The following is a 14,613-nucleotide window of genomic DNA, read 5'->3' on the forward strand; positions in this document are numbered from 1 at the left end:
TGGAGTGCAAGTGTTTGTCTTCATTTCCATCTGTGTGAACGTACTGTAGGTGTAAAACTGAGAACACAGGAGAACATTTATTACAATACAATGTGCGATCACTTTTCTTCAAGAGTGTAATGTGTGAACAATGGCGCTTTATATTACACAGCTGGGGTTACGAACAAAGCAATGGAGTTAGCAGGTTTGAAATTACAATCTTCACACCAGGCTTGAAGACTCTTGGTTTTCCTTTTCTTGCAGTGTGCGCAAGTCTGTAAAGGTCTGAAACGCATGTTTACTTGTGGCTTGCTTCGCAGGGGCATTAGCTACCATGTCCTCTGCTGGAGTGCACAAAGTTTTCAGCCTCTGCATGGAGAAACATAGTGGGCACATGTGAGGACATATAGTTCACATTATAATTCAGTGACAGCCAACACAATAACGCATTTCCTGTCAAGAATGCACAGAAATCACAGTTCTAATAACCTCTTTCAACATTACACTGCTTTAATACAAATTAATTTAGCAAATTTCAATTGAGGAATTTGCTATTTGTTGCTCTTGTGATTTCCGGAGCAAGTATAGTAGCAAAGTACGTTTTTGCTAGACTGTCCTTTAGCACCCTGTTACAGTACCTGTTTTAGTGTTCCTGGAGTAACTCTCATGGCATACAACATCCACAGTGGAGCCATGAGTGTGGATGAGAGGGTAAAGAATGCTCCGAGTGCGTAGCCCCACCAAGGGTATTCATAAGTGTTGTTGAATTTGAGTGGGGTATATCTGATCAATGAGAAGAGTAACGTAAACTGAAAAACACAAAGAAAACAGAATTAATAAAGCTTTTTTTTTTTCTTCTTCTTCTTTTCAAGGTGAATATCTTGCAGTCCCAGTGGTCGTGGTTAAACAAGTTCCTTGCATCATCACATAAATACAGATTTAATATTTTAGCCATTTCTGGACCTTTTTTTATACCGGAGTCCTGTGGAGTAGTTTTGGATATTTGATTTAAAAAATATGTTTTACTGCCTCTGGGGGGCGTGATTCCAGAAGCTGAAACCAATACTAGAGTGGGGATGTTTTTTACAATTACCGTACAACGAATGACGTCACAAACTGCCGATTTACAAAACTGTATTTCAGCGAGTAAAAGATGGATTTTTGTCATTTTGGGTAGTTAGTTGACAGGCCAGAGGCACATTGTTGTTAAATAATATTAGTAAAGGGAAGTTTTCGATCATATGAGACATTTTTATGCAAGGTAGTCCTGAACGTGTTGTTTAGAGAGCCCCTGAAGATGTCAGCGATGATAATGAAGAGGCTTGAACTGTATCATCGATTCTACTTGTCTCCATCTGAGTGAGACAGATGAGACTTCAGGACAGACGCTGCAGACAGCTGCCAGTTACAGCTGCCTCTTACTATGCCACCAGCAAAGTTACACAGTCGGTACTCACTGTGCAGACGGCTGGTGTGAGGTACTTCCAACAGTATTTCATGTAACCCCACGGGCGGTATCCAATCATGTCATGTATATTGTCATACAGACGATCTGCACCTGCAGAAAATAAAGGCACAGAAAACTGAATTGAAAACTGTTGTAAATAATAAAGAGCAATAGGGCTGTTTCAGTAACATTGTCTCATATTAAATTCATGTTTAGTCTTTGCATCTCAATTACCTTTTGCATTTGCTATGGGTAATGCATAATGAAAAATTCTTACATCAAAAGGATTTTATTGTACAGTAAATAAATGTCATTGAAACCCTCCCAGTTAAGCCAGGTTACCACTACAACAAGTGTTACATTGGAAAATCAAAATGGCAGGCTTTTTCTTACCGTAGACCCATCCAATACAAACAGACTGAAGAATTGCAAAGAGCAGAAGAGTCATCCCAGTGCAGGCATAGTAGTCAAACAGCTGGAAAACATATAGGCCTCCCTGAAAATCAGATGCAGAGTGAGTACGGAAAAGGTTCACTGCAAAATGCTGCGTATGCAGTTATTGTAAATACAATGCAATGCATGAAGAAAGCAACAGGGGTGTCTCTGATCTGAATTGTATTTCCAATGTTAAATTTTGAACTGGCGGCTCCAGCAGACCCCTACGACTGTGAGGGGTCACAGGAGTGACCGGGTATAGAAGATAGATGGATGTTTCATTTTGATAATTCGTTGACCTCGCCACATATGTCACAAAATATAGACAGCAAGGACTTTCACCTCTCACCTCTGTCACCATCAGGAGGCCAATGAGGAAACTCCCAACAGAGATTGCCAGAAGGAGGAGTTTACGACGGCAGGAGTTTTGGAAAAAGGCAGGATACATGTCGCAGATAGTTGTAACCAAAGCCTCTTGATAGACAAACTGTAAGAATAGAGAAACTACGGTGTTGAGTAGATCATTTCCTAACGTAACAGTCGTGCTGCTTTACAAATTTAACAAAAAGGCAAATATGGACAGAACAAAACCACAAAAAGTAACAATCAAAAGGCTACAGGGTTTTTCTTATGCTTGTAATGAATGGAAAAAATGTTTGTTTGGCATTACCTCACTGTCTAATCCCAAAAAGATGATCATAACAAAGAAGAAAATAGCCCAGAGCTGGGGGAGTGGCATCAGAGCCACGGCACGAGGAAAGGCAACGAATGCTAGTCCTGGACCTGTAAGGACAATTGAAAATTATTTCTTTTTCTTTTTTTTTTTTAGAAAAAAAAAACTTGTGATACAGAATCATTTCGCTCAGCATCTCCCACCTGATTCAGCCACTAGCGATATATCTACTCCTTGCTCTTTTGCCATAAATCCAAGCACTGAAAAGATGGCAAACCCAGCCACAAAGCTGGTCAGGCTGTTTAACAGGCACAGGGCAATGGAGTCTCTGCCAAGACAAGTCAGATCGTTCGTGAAGCTGTGGTCCACAGAGCATTTATCACAATGAGGCCAGCGTCTTCTGAAAACCATACACACCGATAGCAGTTGTTGCTGTATTTGTTGTAGCTCCCCAACGATGTGAGGACGCCAGTGCAAACTCCAAATGAGTAGAAAATTTGGCTGCCAGCATCCATCCACACCTGAGGGACAGTTTGTGTTTGGCGTCAGTTTGTGAAGATGACAGTGGATGATAGTGATTTCTGCTGTCAATGGTGGCCCTATGTGACGGAATCTGTCAGTGGTCCTACTGAAAGCATCTGCACAGTTTTCTCTAGACAGTCCCTGTTTCACTTAATTCTGGAATTTGCAATTATGTTATATATGGTAATGTAGGATTTTGGGGGGGGGGGGGGGGTTAGGGGTCTTGTTGAAATCTAGATATATATCTGATTCATTCAAGGTCTTGCCTGCTAGAAGCATGACGGAACCACTATGTCAGGCTGTTGCCTCTTGGTCCACACTAAAATATCTTGACAACTGTAGGTTGAATTAAAGTAAATATCAGCCCGTTAATTAATACTGACACTGTGAGCTACAGACAAAGCAGAACAGAAAGACTAGGCACCAAGAGTAAAGAGGCGTCATACCTCTGGGTCACGGAGGCGCGATATGTCTGGGTAGAGGTAATAGACGATTCCGTCTCTGGCCCCCGGTAACGTGAGGCCACGGACCAGAAGCACCACCAGCATCACATATGGAAATGTGGCAGTTAAATAGACCACCTAAGACAAAAGCAAAGATTATGAAGATGGGGATTAGAAAAAACGTATATGGGTAATGTTTTTTAAAATGTGTGAACAGGTTTCACCACACCTTTCCTGTTGACTTCACTCCTTTCCAAATGCAGAAGTAACACAAGATCCAGGCAAGGAGTAAGCACAGGGCCAGGTCCCAGCGAACATTTCCAATCTCTTCAATTCCACTCGACAGCCCCAAGATTCTCCTCCTGTTAGAAGGTTTTTGTTAAGTGCAACACAATGCCACAATTTATTTATTTTTTTAAATTTGGGGGGTGGTACTTACTCCCAAAACTCCACGACCGAAGAAGTGCCGTTTCCATGCAGGAAGAGAGTCGATGTTTTGTTGTCGCTTATACAACCATCTAAGATAGAGAAGTGACAGCGGTTGTGATTACCGGAGTGATTGCTGTTGTGAACTCGAGAGTGTTGTCTTTGTAAAAGTTTTGAAAAGGAGTTGATACCAGTGTTCCAGCTGTTGTTGCAGCTTGTCCACGGTAGTTCAGCCTTGAAGGATGAGAACAGGTAAAGAAAGGCCCATGCCAGTATGATGATGTAATACACTCCTGTGTACATAACAACTACTTGGCTCCCGTAACCCAAGCCTGGTAAAGATAGTGAGGTCATCATTAAATACAAGGGGAAAATAAAAACACGTGGACCAGACCAGAAGATCATACATTCGCTGGATGTATGTATGCTATTAGGGTCAGTGACCCCCACGATCGCTAAGTTCAGAACTTGCTCAGCCATTTTGCCAAGCATTACCAAAAAACATTTTGTAAACACTCTTCCGTTACCAATACAACTGGGTAACAACTGCCTCAAGGGACCCAGCAGATGATGCGGCTGAACAGATAAGCTTTCGAGGTGCAGTATCAGCATTCACCACAACTGAATACAAATTTTAACCATAAAAGAAAACCAAAATCACACACACACACGCTCATGAATAGATGTGGAATCAGCATCTTCCATTGCCAGATTATAAATGCTCAGATTGGAGGCTGGGTTTAGTTCCCTGCTATAGCGTTTGTTTTTTGGGATTGGTTAACATGTTTTTGAGGCGGTAGCACAGGGCTAATGTCTACCCTGCTTTAGCTGCCCAGCTAAACCACTAAATCTGGTTGATACATTGGTTGATATATTTCAACTTGATACGATTACCTTCCGATTTTTCAACCATGGCAACAGCTCTAAATGAGTTTTATTGCAGTTTATCACATATGTTGCCAAGATTGTGGTTCTACTGAGTTTGTGCGCCACCAGCTAATGATGTGTAGACTCACCTTCAAAAAGAGGGCAGATCTTTCTCCAGCATGTTACTCCACTCTGACTGGTTAACTGGCCCAGAGACGTCTCCAGGAAGAAGAGCGGTGTGCCACAGGTGAATAAAAACAAAACATAAGGTATGAAGAATACCCCTTGGGAAAAAATAAAATTCATATTATTATCACATGTGGGTATTTGATAGACATTGGATAACACTCAACTCTAAAACGCCCATCCCTGAACAAACATGAGGCCAGCTCTGCTTTGCCAGACAACACATCTCAATAAACTTTGATCCGTGCAAAATAGTTACATTCTCCATGTTTGCTCAAAATTCAAAATTAAATTTCACAAAGATGTACCTCCTCCGTTCTTGTAGCAGAGGTATGGAAACCTCCAGAAATTCCCCAGACCGATGATGTGTCCAGCTACAGCCAGGATGAACTCAACCTTGTTGGACCACTCCTCTCGCTCTTGAGGTTTGGGGGGCTGTCGCGGACCACCCCCAGGGATCATCGGGATTATTTGGACCTTTGACATCTTTTGGTCCGTATCGACCTCAAGACACAACAAAACCATGGCAGTTTATCAAACTGTCAATCATTTCAAGCTTTTGACAGGCCTACTGAGTGCTGTGCAAAATTCAGTTCTAAAACATTAGTTTCCTGTATAGCACACCAAAAAGGCCATACTCGAGCAAAGACAGCTCTTGAATGCTAGTGGACTGTATGTGCTATAAAATGAAAAAAGCCTAGAACGGATCTCCAGTTTGGACAGTTATAGAGAATTAACCCTGCACAATGTGATGACTGTGTGTTTTTGGGGCCATTTTTGTTGGACACAAATGTGTTGCCTACAGTAGGATTTTGGCTTCACCTTTCATGACCCAATAAAGCTTGAAAAATCACTAATATTAACTGTATGATGTAATTTACTCCCTAGTGTGGGACCCAGAATTCTATACATGGACACTGGGCACCCTCTCCCTAATTAGAGTTTATTTCTTTTTAGCGTGACTGTTAGTTAGCTTGGTTTGGGTACGTGGGGAGATATTTCACACAGGCACCTGCTGGCAGCTGTAGCTTCGGGGGGTCCTGATGCCACTCGACATACTGATTTTACCCGCAGAATGCAGCTACTGGGCGAATGCTAGCGTTTACATGTGTTTACCGGTGAGCGGAAGTGATAGAAAAGTGATGAAAAGTAATGTCTTTGGCTGTATACAGGTGTCCAAGTGTGTAGGAGGAAAATGTGACATTCGTGTTCATGAATATGAACAGTAAAGTGTGCTTCATTCGCGAGATAGCCAAAGAGAGTCAACGGGAATGAGTTGCGTACGATATAGACGCCACTCAATGCAATGTACCGATCGCCTGCAGAGTGCAGCTACGAGACTAAATGCTGGTGTGTGCTAATATTACAGAATTCATAAAGATAAAAACGGCACATGCACGCCTGGATACTCGACTCAGTCAATTTCTCAGCCACGACCGACAGATATTGTCAGTAGTGGCTGTCAACTGTGCAACATTTACCTGAAAAGATATTGCTGAAATGTCATTTGCCTTTTTGATAATGTTGACTATAATCAGACTCAGAATGAGAAATACTTTATTTATCCCGAGGGAAATTCTTTTAGTAACAGGGCTCCAGTCAAATATAAATACATACAATAAAATAGAAGCATGCAATAACTAAAATAAAAATAATAAAATCGATTGGAAAATTAAATAACCTGAGTATAATATGATGTGTCCTCTTCTGTTTTTAGAGAAGCCTCAAGCCGCAAGTCAATTTGAGCTGTGCCAGAATACGATGTTGTTCCGGCAATGTCTTATCTGCAGACAGCAGTTTGTGTTTCTTTTTCTGTGCAACTGCCAATCTGACTGAATGAAAACAGTAGTCTCCAAGAAAAGTTTGTCTCCACCTCCCTCCCTTTTGAGTCTATGCTGCTCTTGACCCCTGGTGTTGCCAGGTGGCATACATCGACTACAGTATAAGATGATAATGTACATGATAATATGGCAGAGAACAAACTGCAAAAAAAAAAAAACAGTCAGTGTGGTCTGAAATAGGATCTCAAACTGAAACCTGGAATAAAAAAGACTGTACTTACAGTGGGGCCACAGTTTTTCCAGTGTGTGCGAGTCACTGCCTTGGACGTTCAATAAAACAGCAAAAGCCAAAATACACTCTCGGAGATCTACAACAATCAAGATGGTCAAATTAGAGAAATAAAAATGTATTGTTTCAGTCTAAGAAACATTAAGTAGTATGTTTTTTAAAACAAAGTAAGCAACTTATAAACATTGCTTATTTTAGAATTTTAAAGATTAGTGGCATTGTAATCAATCACAGTGAAACTTCGGTTTAAGTCATCAAAAGCCGCTGAAAAAGTAAATCCACACTTCTTGTTTGTTTTAAATGACTTTAACCAGTGTTCCTATTGGATAAACCTCTCAGCATTCTGACCAATAAAGTGATAGGGAAACTCGTTACATAAATGATGGGAGGATAAGAGATTAATTTTTGTGACATTTAATGAACAAATGACAAAACTTTAGTTACATCAGTTTGTTTATTTGTATATTTTTACCCTCTGCTGAAGTAAATAGGGCACTTGCTGCACCATGATGTTGCTGCTCTCTGGGCTTGGTTGATATGAAACAGACAAGCAATATAAAAGACAGACAACTAAAAACTGACAAGAGAACATGCAGCTGAAACACAGGGCAACCCATCTTTGAACCTCACTCCATCATTGTCAGTGTTCTACGCTTATATGCGGTGCGGGAAGGCGATTGTAGATCTCTACATTTTGTTCGGATGGCATTCCAAGGTTGTGTAAGGTGTATGACTGTTGTTGACTGTGTATGTCTGCTCATATGCTTCAATGTGAAGCTACAGAACAGTATATGTTCACACAGAAGCATACACATGATCCAAACCTGCCTTGGCAATGTGTTATGAACTCCATAATTGGAAACTCTGCTATTCCTTACATTCCAACCTCTCAGTCAACAGAGAAGAATGGGTTTGATAATGAATTTGCAAGCTTAGCATCTCACTTAACTTATGAAGTGTTAATTTTCTTGATCCATTAACCTCTGAACTTTGTACAGCATTTATGACTGACTTTAGAAAATTGAGTGCTTACCCACAGTAAAGAACATGGACGAGAGTATCATGATAAGCCCGAGTTGGCCTGAGGACAGGGCCCCCGGGCTTCTTCTCACTGGGATATTTTCATTACAAATGTAAAAAGTTTCATTGATCAAGCATCACACTTGACAAGACTAACAACACTCACAATATGCATATGGTGTTCTGGAAGCTGCATTCTCTACATCAGAGGAAAAAAAGGTATTTTTAAAAGATCGTAAATTTTCTTATTTTCTTTCATTGGCAGAGTTGTTTTGGCGGGAGTGGATTACTTTATGGAAGCACAGCAATTCATGCAAAGCTTAAAATAGATACTTGACAATGTGTTATTGCAAGTGCAGCATTAGCGGGAACTCAGCAAATTAAATGAGAAATTCACCTCTTACGAGGTAAAATAAAACATGCGCTCAAATTCAATACAGTTTGTTGGGGGAGGGGGAAGAGATCAAGCCTAAAAAATGCACAGCTCACCTTGAGCAGTTGTTTCCTCCCCCGGCAGAGTTGTTTGAGAGAAAACAGCCGGCCCTCCGAGATTAATTTCAGTGAAATGGGTTTCTGTTAGGAGTGGCCACTGAGACTAACAAAACCAGTCTTAACCAATAGAAACCAATTAAGCAGACAGCAGTCACAAACACACAGTCCTTACGCTTGTCTGTTTGCCAAGATAGGACACTTTACCAACAGATAAACATTTGAGGGTCTCTTCTTGGCCCGACACTTTTCCCACTGGTACTGAATGCACTTAAAATCAGCTACAAATTTGAATTTTACACAATTTCTACAGAATGAGTTTGACATATTTCTTACATAATTAGTTGAGGAGTGCTTTGCTTACATGTAAAAAGGTAAGACCATTTATATTTTATATCTGGTTGTCCCATCAAAAACTGGCACACTTGCCTTGTAACAAAGGTCACTCAGAGGTTATTTGTCAGACTGCAATTCGAATTTTTCTACGAGCACTTCAATCTATTTTTCACACAAACACATTCAAGAATGTCTTTCCTCTTTATATACTTAGCGACGTTACCGACGCTAATGTGCTATTAGTAGTGTGCTGTCATTTCACCGCCAGATGTCGCAGTTTTACACCACGACAAGAGTACCTCCACTCGCATGCCTGCGCCTGCTCCCTGCAGTTGCCTGACCGAACGCTGTAGAGCAAACAACGGTATAACACGACCATCACTGTTTCGAGAATAATGTCAACTTACAAGTAATCACATCATATTAGAAGTACTAGGATGTCTCTCTTGGGCCTCTTGCTCTTTAAGAGTTTAGTTCTCTTACGTATTGTTTGGTTTTCCCGTAAAGTACAATTTGGGCTCTCAGTTTAGCAGACTGTTTAGTCATTGGCAACATGCTGTATTTTATGTTGACAGTTATGATCTATATTGGTCCAAGGCAAGGAGAAAAGATTTCTGCACGGTAATCAAGGGACAGGATATCAACACAGAATGGGCTTGTGACGTCACTTGACGCTTTTAGTTCTGTACACACATTGTGCAAACTTTTTGGACTTATTTCATTTTGTTGTTATGTAGAAAGCGAGCTGTCCATTTTGGACTCGATTTCAAATCCTTCTTGTTGGTCTGTTTGATGATCAACTTTCAGACAAAAGGTATTATATATAGGTAATTAAAGCCCAACATTTCCAAAAATGCAAGCAATTTCCCAACCTCAGTGTCTCCAAATTCTTCATGAACGCCTACCTTGAAACTCTGGGACATTGCATTCATCCCACAGCTGTGAAAACTAGAGCCATTTGTGATTAACTTAAGTTGTTTGTTTATTTATCCAGTTTATTGTTAAAACGTTATTTTATGTAGGCTATCATTATTTTGTTTTTGTGGGGTTTTTTTCTACCGGCACGTATTGTATTGTTTTGTGCGTCATTGTTACCCGGCTGTTCATATTAGTGTGAATAAAGATTTTATTTTATATATATATATATATTTTTTAATGCAATTCAAAACCTGCTTATCTCGAAGTCTAATGAGCTGCATCAATAGGTTTGTCTAGGGCGACCCCTTCTGGAGAGCTGCCGTCCAGCAAGTTTCTCTGGGACGTTAAATATATTACAACAAAAGAAGATATGTAAGCCTAATACTCAAAGAAAAAAACAACAACAAAAACAAATGTCCACAACTTAAATATGCTCGGAAGAAGTACTTGACTTATCCAAACCTACCCCTATTCCCAATGCCCTATAGCTGCGTCTCATTGCCGTGCTCAAGAAAAAAAAAAAAAAAAATACAATAAAAACAAATAAAAAATACAAAAAATTAAAAATAAAATAAAAATAAAAGTGAAAGTGCACCAAAACCAAAGTTTATGGTTACTGCCACACTATTCCAAGTATGATGAGCTATTAATAAATAATATATATGTATATATATATATATATACATATATATATATGTATATATATATATATATATATATATATATATATATATATATATATATATGTATATATATATATACGTATATATATGTATATGTATATATATATATATACATATATATATGTATATATATATATATATATATACGTATATATATATATATATATATATATATATATATATATATATATATATACGTATATATATATATATGTACGTATATATATATATATATATATACATATATATATATATATATATATATATACACACACACACAACGTTAATAAATGGAGCGTTGTTTTCAGGTTTAGACTCAAGGCAAAGCCATTATTTCAATCCAATAAAATCATAAACGTAGTATCACAAACGGTAGTAGTACTGCATTCGGTATTAGTTTGTTTATTGTTTGTTTTGATGCAATGATGGCAAAGCTTGCAAATATGAAACAGAAAAAGCAGAATCTGCTTTTGTTTTCGAGCAATATGGATTTAAACGGAATGAGAACAAACATGTGACTGCAATGCCAATTAGTCCATTTTAACATGGGTCATAAAAAAATGACAAAATTTGATGAAAAAGAGGATTCTTGAATAAACAGGTGCTGGAACATTGCTGCTCCTCCGAAGGTTAATTTGTGCACTACAACAAAACCAAAACAACAAATTTGTGCATACACCAGGATGCTTGTTTCCGTTTAGCTGCAAGTATTATTGCTCCTTACCTCAAGGTAAAATGTATCTTTCAGTCACGGCACAAGTCAGTGTAACAGAACACTAAACCAAAGACTCCAAGCCAACAATCAAAAGCTGAAAGACATAGCATATTCAAAATCATCATTGGTAAAAGAAAAGAAAAAAGAAATTCTTTTGCATTGAAGGAAAAAACAAACATGACTCGTAGGTCATACAGATAAAGATACATATAGAATGAAAAAAACATGGAGTATCTAAAAGAAATAATGCAAAGAAAAATATTTAATGACCTACTAATAACAAGAGTTTCTCCACTTACATTGACATATGTTGTTCAGCTGTACATGCTTTATTACTTCACTCCTTCAAGAACAAAATGATTCTGCTGCATATTTATAACTACAACTTTTTGGATTGTCTTTAATCTCCTTAATCTTTTTTCTTTTATCATTTAGTCCTTTCTTGAATTTGGCCCTAAACATGTTTTAATTCTGTGTGCTAAAACATTACAGTGTCATTCATGTACTAAACGATAAGTAGATCTAGTAGTGATTAGTTTTGTATGCTTGATGCAACTAATTTTAGCTCAGACAGCACAGACCAAAATTTCTTGAGATCAAAGACAGTAAAATGGACACGAGGGGGTGACAAAAACATTCTGAGTAGTTGAGAAGCAATTTAAGGCAAAGTAATGTCTCTGAACCCAAATTCAATATTTAAAAATATTCGACCTACAGTTTCTGTTGCAGAAAGCTTTAATAATTTGCAACAATAATGTCATAGGAAACAGACATGTTGCACATCCAAAAAATATGGTAAAATATAACAGAAAATTTTAATTCTCATGCATGTAAAAAAAAATAATGAAATGTAGCAATAATACTTTCTTGGATAACTAAATAAACCTGTGTGTCTTAAAAGTATTGATATTGAACTATAATGTATGATGTGGCACAGTGAAGAGGGCCCTGGCGGGCTTTGAACCCCAGACTCCAGGGTAATTGTCATGCGTGCTAACCAGTATGCCAAAGGAATATCCCCTTGAGAAAATGACTTCACCTCTGCAAGTAAAACATACCAATCCCTGCTGCTGTAACTCCAGCACAAACTCAGTTTGCATATGTTCCAAGAAAGCGAAAATGCCCAAAATTTTCTGGTAAATTGTCTGTTGACTTGATAACTGTTGAGAATTGGATTGAAGAGGCTTGCAGGTGTTTGGCTGTGAGACAAATGTCCCAATCTGCAAGAACTGTAGTCATCTCGTAGAGGCTGACAAGGGTTTCTGTGCATGGTTGACTCATCTGTGTTGATCATTTGGACCATTGTGTTGGAATGAAGTTGTTGTATCTGAGGGTGCCTGCGTGGGACAGACACAGGCACAGAGGGAGAGAGAGACGGGGTCATTTGGGTCACCAGCTGTGCAATTATATTTTTATGTGTGTGAAGGTTCTCAGTCGTCCAGGTCGCCTTAGTGTAGAAGTTGAGGCAACTGGAGTGGTTTTACTATTTTAATTTTCCTTTAAACAGACTGCCTTCTTTCGCTTATGTTTTTGTTATCGCTTAAACCTCATTCTTTGTACCTCATACCTCAAACGCGTATCTGTGGTCTAGATCACAGGGACAGTTTCTTTAGCAGGCCAGGCCAGACCGCCCTTTCCTTGGGCCACCTCCATCAGCTCTTCCGAAAGCAAAACAAGGCATTCCAATGGCACCTTGGAGACATAGGACTAGTTTCTCAAAGAATGGAGCACAGCGGCAAATAGCACCGATTTTTGCACCTAAAATCTCTGCCACTTTAGCATCATATCCACAAGGGTTTTTGTTGTGGAAAAAATACTAAAGATCAACGAGGAGATGCGAAGGTCTTTTGGGTTTTTATCATGGAGCTCCGGGCAAGCGCACACACACAACAAGTGTCTGCATGATCTTGCAAAGAAGTAACAAACTTGTACATCTTATATAGGTTGAACTGTTTACAGAAGTGGCACTAGAGGGGTATCTGCATCCACTGGCCACCCAGACACCCGTGGACAGGTTAACAGAACAAAGTACTTTCGTTGCCCTTTAGCCACAGACGAAAAATGGACATTTATGATTACATAAACACATGTGATGTACATATAAGGCAGTATGAACAGTAACAGGACAAAGAGTTCATGCAGAGTGCATGCTCACTTGCCCAGGTCAACTGAGAGGGCAAGAAGTCTTAAGTTAACAGAAACCAGACAGATATGAAAAACTCTACAAGACAAGATATGAAAAAACACTCCAAAGCATGTGCAGAGAAGTCACGAGGCAGGCTTAAGGCCTTTCGGTACAATTTTCCATTACAGTTTCTGCCCTCATGATATGTCGATGCGATGTGGTAAACTGGCTGCATTTTGCACCCTAGATTTTTAGATATGAATACACGTGTGGTTGATTGTGTGGCAAGAACGACCCCTGAAATCTGTTCCTTGGTAGAATTTCCATATCTGTGATTTCAAAAGGGGAACTCATGCACTCATGTCTTCTTATGACTATGACTGCCGTCATGATTAAAAGGAAGCCAAGGCAATTATTTGGGATTCCGCTCAGGTGTGTTTGTCATGTGACCATACTACGTGTGTTCCTATTTAAGCTACTCCTGCACCAATAAACGACTGCTCCCTCCAGCAGATGGCGACCTTGGCAACAGCCTAGCTCGCCTAGGCCAAAAGCCAGCCAGCCCTGTCTGACATCATCTCAGTGCAAAGTTTCGTTGGATTGTATTTTTGAGTAATGTTGGTGAGTTGGCACTTTTATTTGCTTTGAGCTTCCTCTGAGGTTGGTGTTATGCAGTTGGATTATCCACTTGTAAAGATAAGATAAGCTATCTTTCCTGTCATTGTACAAGGACAACAAGAGGTTACTGGAGCAACACTGTGGATGCCTCCGACGTTGTACAGTGTACGTACATGTTTTGAAAAAAAATTCAGAAAAAGATTAATTATGTTTAAATTAAAAATTAAGATAAAACTGAAATTATATAGAAGTAATGTTAATATTTGTCAATATTCTTAATATATGTCAATATTTTACATACACGGAATGGTAAATGCAGAAGAGGGCAACAGGTGATCGCTACCAGCTGGCTAGGAGCCTTGTTTCTAACTAATAATAATGTTAAAAAATGGTAATTTTGCACAAGAAGCTTTGAGCTGCGGTTGCAAATGCGCGTCAAAGTTGATAGACCTAATCGATACATTGTAAGTGTTAAGTGAAATTGGTAAAGAGTGTTCGTAAATGTTCTGCCATTTGAAAGACAATGTTATTGGAAGAAGCTTTCCAATGAACCTTTTGCACCTCTGCCATCTTTTAGGAGGCTGTGCAGCATCTGTGCAAGGTCTTTGAGGTCAAAGTCATAAGGACTTTGACTTCAGATTTTGCCGCAGCTGACACCACA

At 39.1% G+C, this 14,613-nt stretch overlaps 2 protein-coding genes across 15 annotated transcripts in view; one reads left to right on the forward strand and one right to left on the reverse strand.

The window, feature by feature from the left end:
* On the reverse strand, positions 1 to 11,296 carry slc6a22.2 (solute carrier family 6 member 22, tandem duplicate 2). 14 transcript variants are annotated; one of them, XM_076037422.1, is made up of 18 exons: positions 8,558 to 8,823; positions 8,082 to 8,159; positions 7,521 to 7,570; positions 7,041 to 7,127; positions 5,287 to 5,482; positions 4,942 to 5,076; positions 4,117 to 4,257; positions 3,939 to 4,017; positions 3,729 to 3,861; positions 3,503 to 3,637; positions 2,952 to 3,055; positions 2,738 to 2,862; positions 2,532 to 2,644; positions 2,211 to 2,348; positions 1,820 to 1,922; positions 1,437 to 1,537; positions 618 to 788; positions 1 to 348 (listed from the first exon to the last, which is right to left on the reverse strand). In XM_076037422.1, the coding sequence occupies exons 5-18, from the start codon at positions 5,462 to 5,464 to the stop codon at positions 202 to 204; spliced, it is 1,803 nt and encodes a 600-aa protein (XP_075893537.1). In that variant the 5' UTR covers positions 5,465 to 5,482; positions 7,041 to 7,127; positions 7,521 to 7,570; positions 8,082 to 8,159; positions 8,558 to 8,823; the 3' UTR covers positions 1 to 201. The 14 variants fall into 14 exon arrangements, with proteins under 14 accessions (XP_075893537.1, XP_075893535.1, XP_075893538.1 ...); XM_076037420.1 differs by having other exon boundaries at positions 7,521 to 7,575; XM_076037423.1 differs by lacking the exon at positions 8,082 to 8,159 and adding an exon at positions 8,235 to 8,267 and having other exon boundaries at positions 7,521 to 7,575.
* Positions 11,297 to 13,826: 2,530 nt separating this feature from the next.
* The window catches only part of LOC142895999 (sodium- and chloride-dependent GABA transporter 2-like), a 15,312-nt gene continuing 14,525 nt past the window's right edge, over positions 13,827 to 14,613 (forward strand). The window contains exon 1 of the mRNA XM_076037414.1: positions 13,827 to 13,955. The gene's annotated coding sequence lies outside the window, so the exon portion shown is untranslated. The remainder of the gene's footprint in view (positions 13,956 to 14,613) is intronic.

Source organism: Nelusetta ayraudi, unplaced genomic scaffold (assembly GCF_046127955.1).
Source record: "Nelusetta ayraudi isolate G7.1 ecotype Tasmania unplaced genomic scaffold, CSIRO-AGI_Nayr_v1 ptg000050l, whole genome shotgun sequence".
In the NCBI taxonomy this organism is placed as follows: Eukaryota; Metazoa; Chordata; class Actinopteri; order Tetraodontiformes; family Monacanthidae; genus Nelusetta; species Nelusetta ayraudi.

Coding starts and splice junctions, on each gene's coding strand:
- slc6a22.2 (XM_076037424.1), bottom strand. CDS start 5,464: ATGTCAAAGGTCCAAATAATCCCGATGATCCCTGGGGGTGGTCCGCGA. Junction 4,018..4,116: donor CAACAACAGCTGGAACACTG/GTATCAACTCCT, acceptor TCTCTATCTTAG/ATGGTTGTATAAGCGACAAC. Junction 2,645..2,737: donor ATCGCTAGTGGCTGAATCAG/GTGGGAGATGCT, acceptor TTGTCCTTACAG/GTCCAGGACTAGCATTCGTT.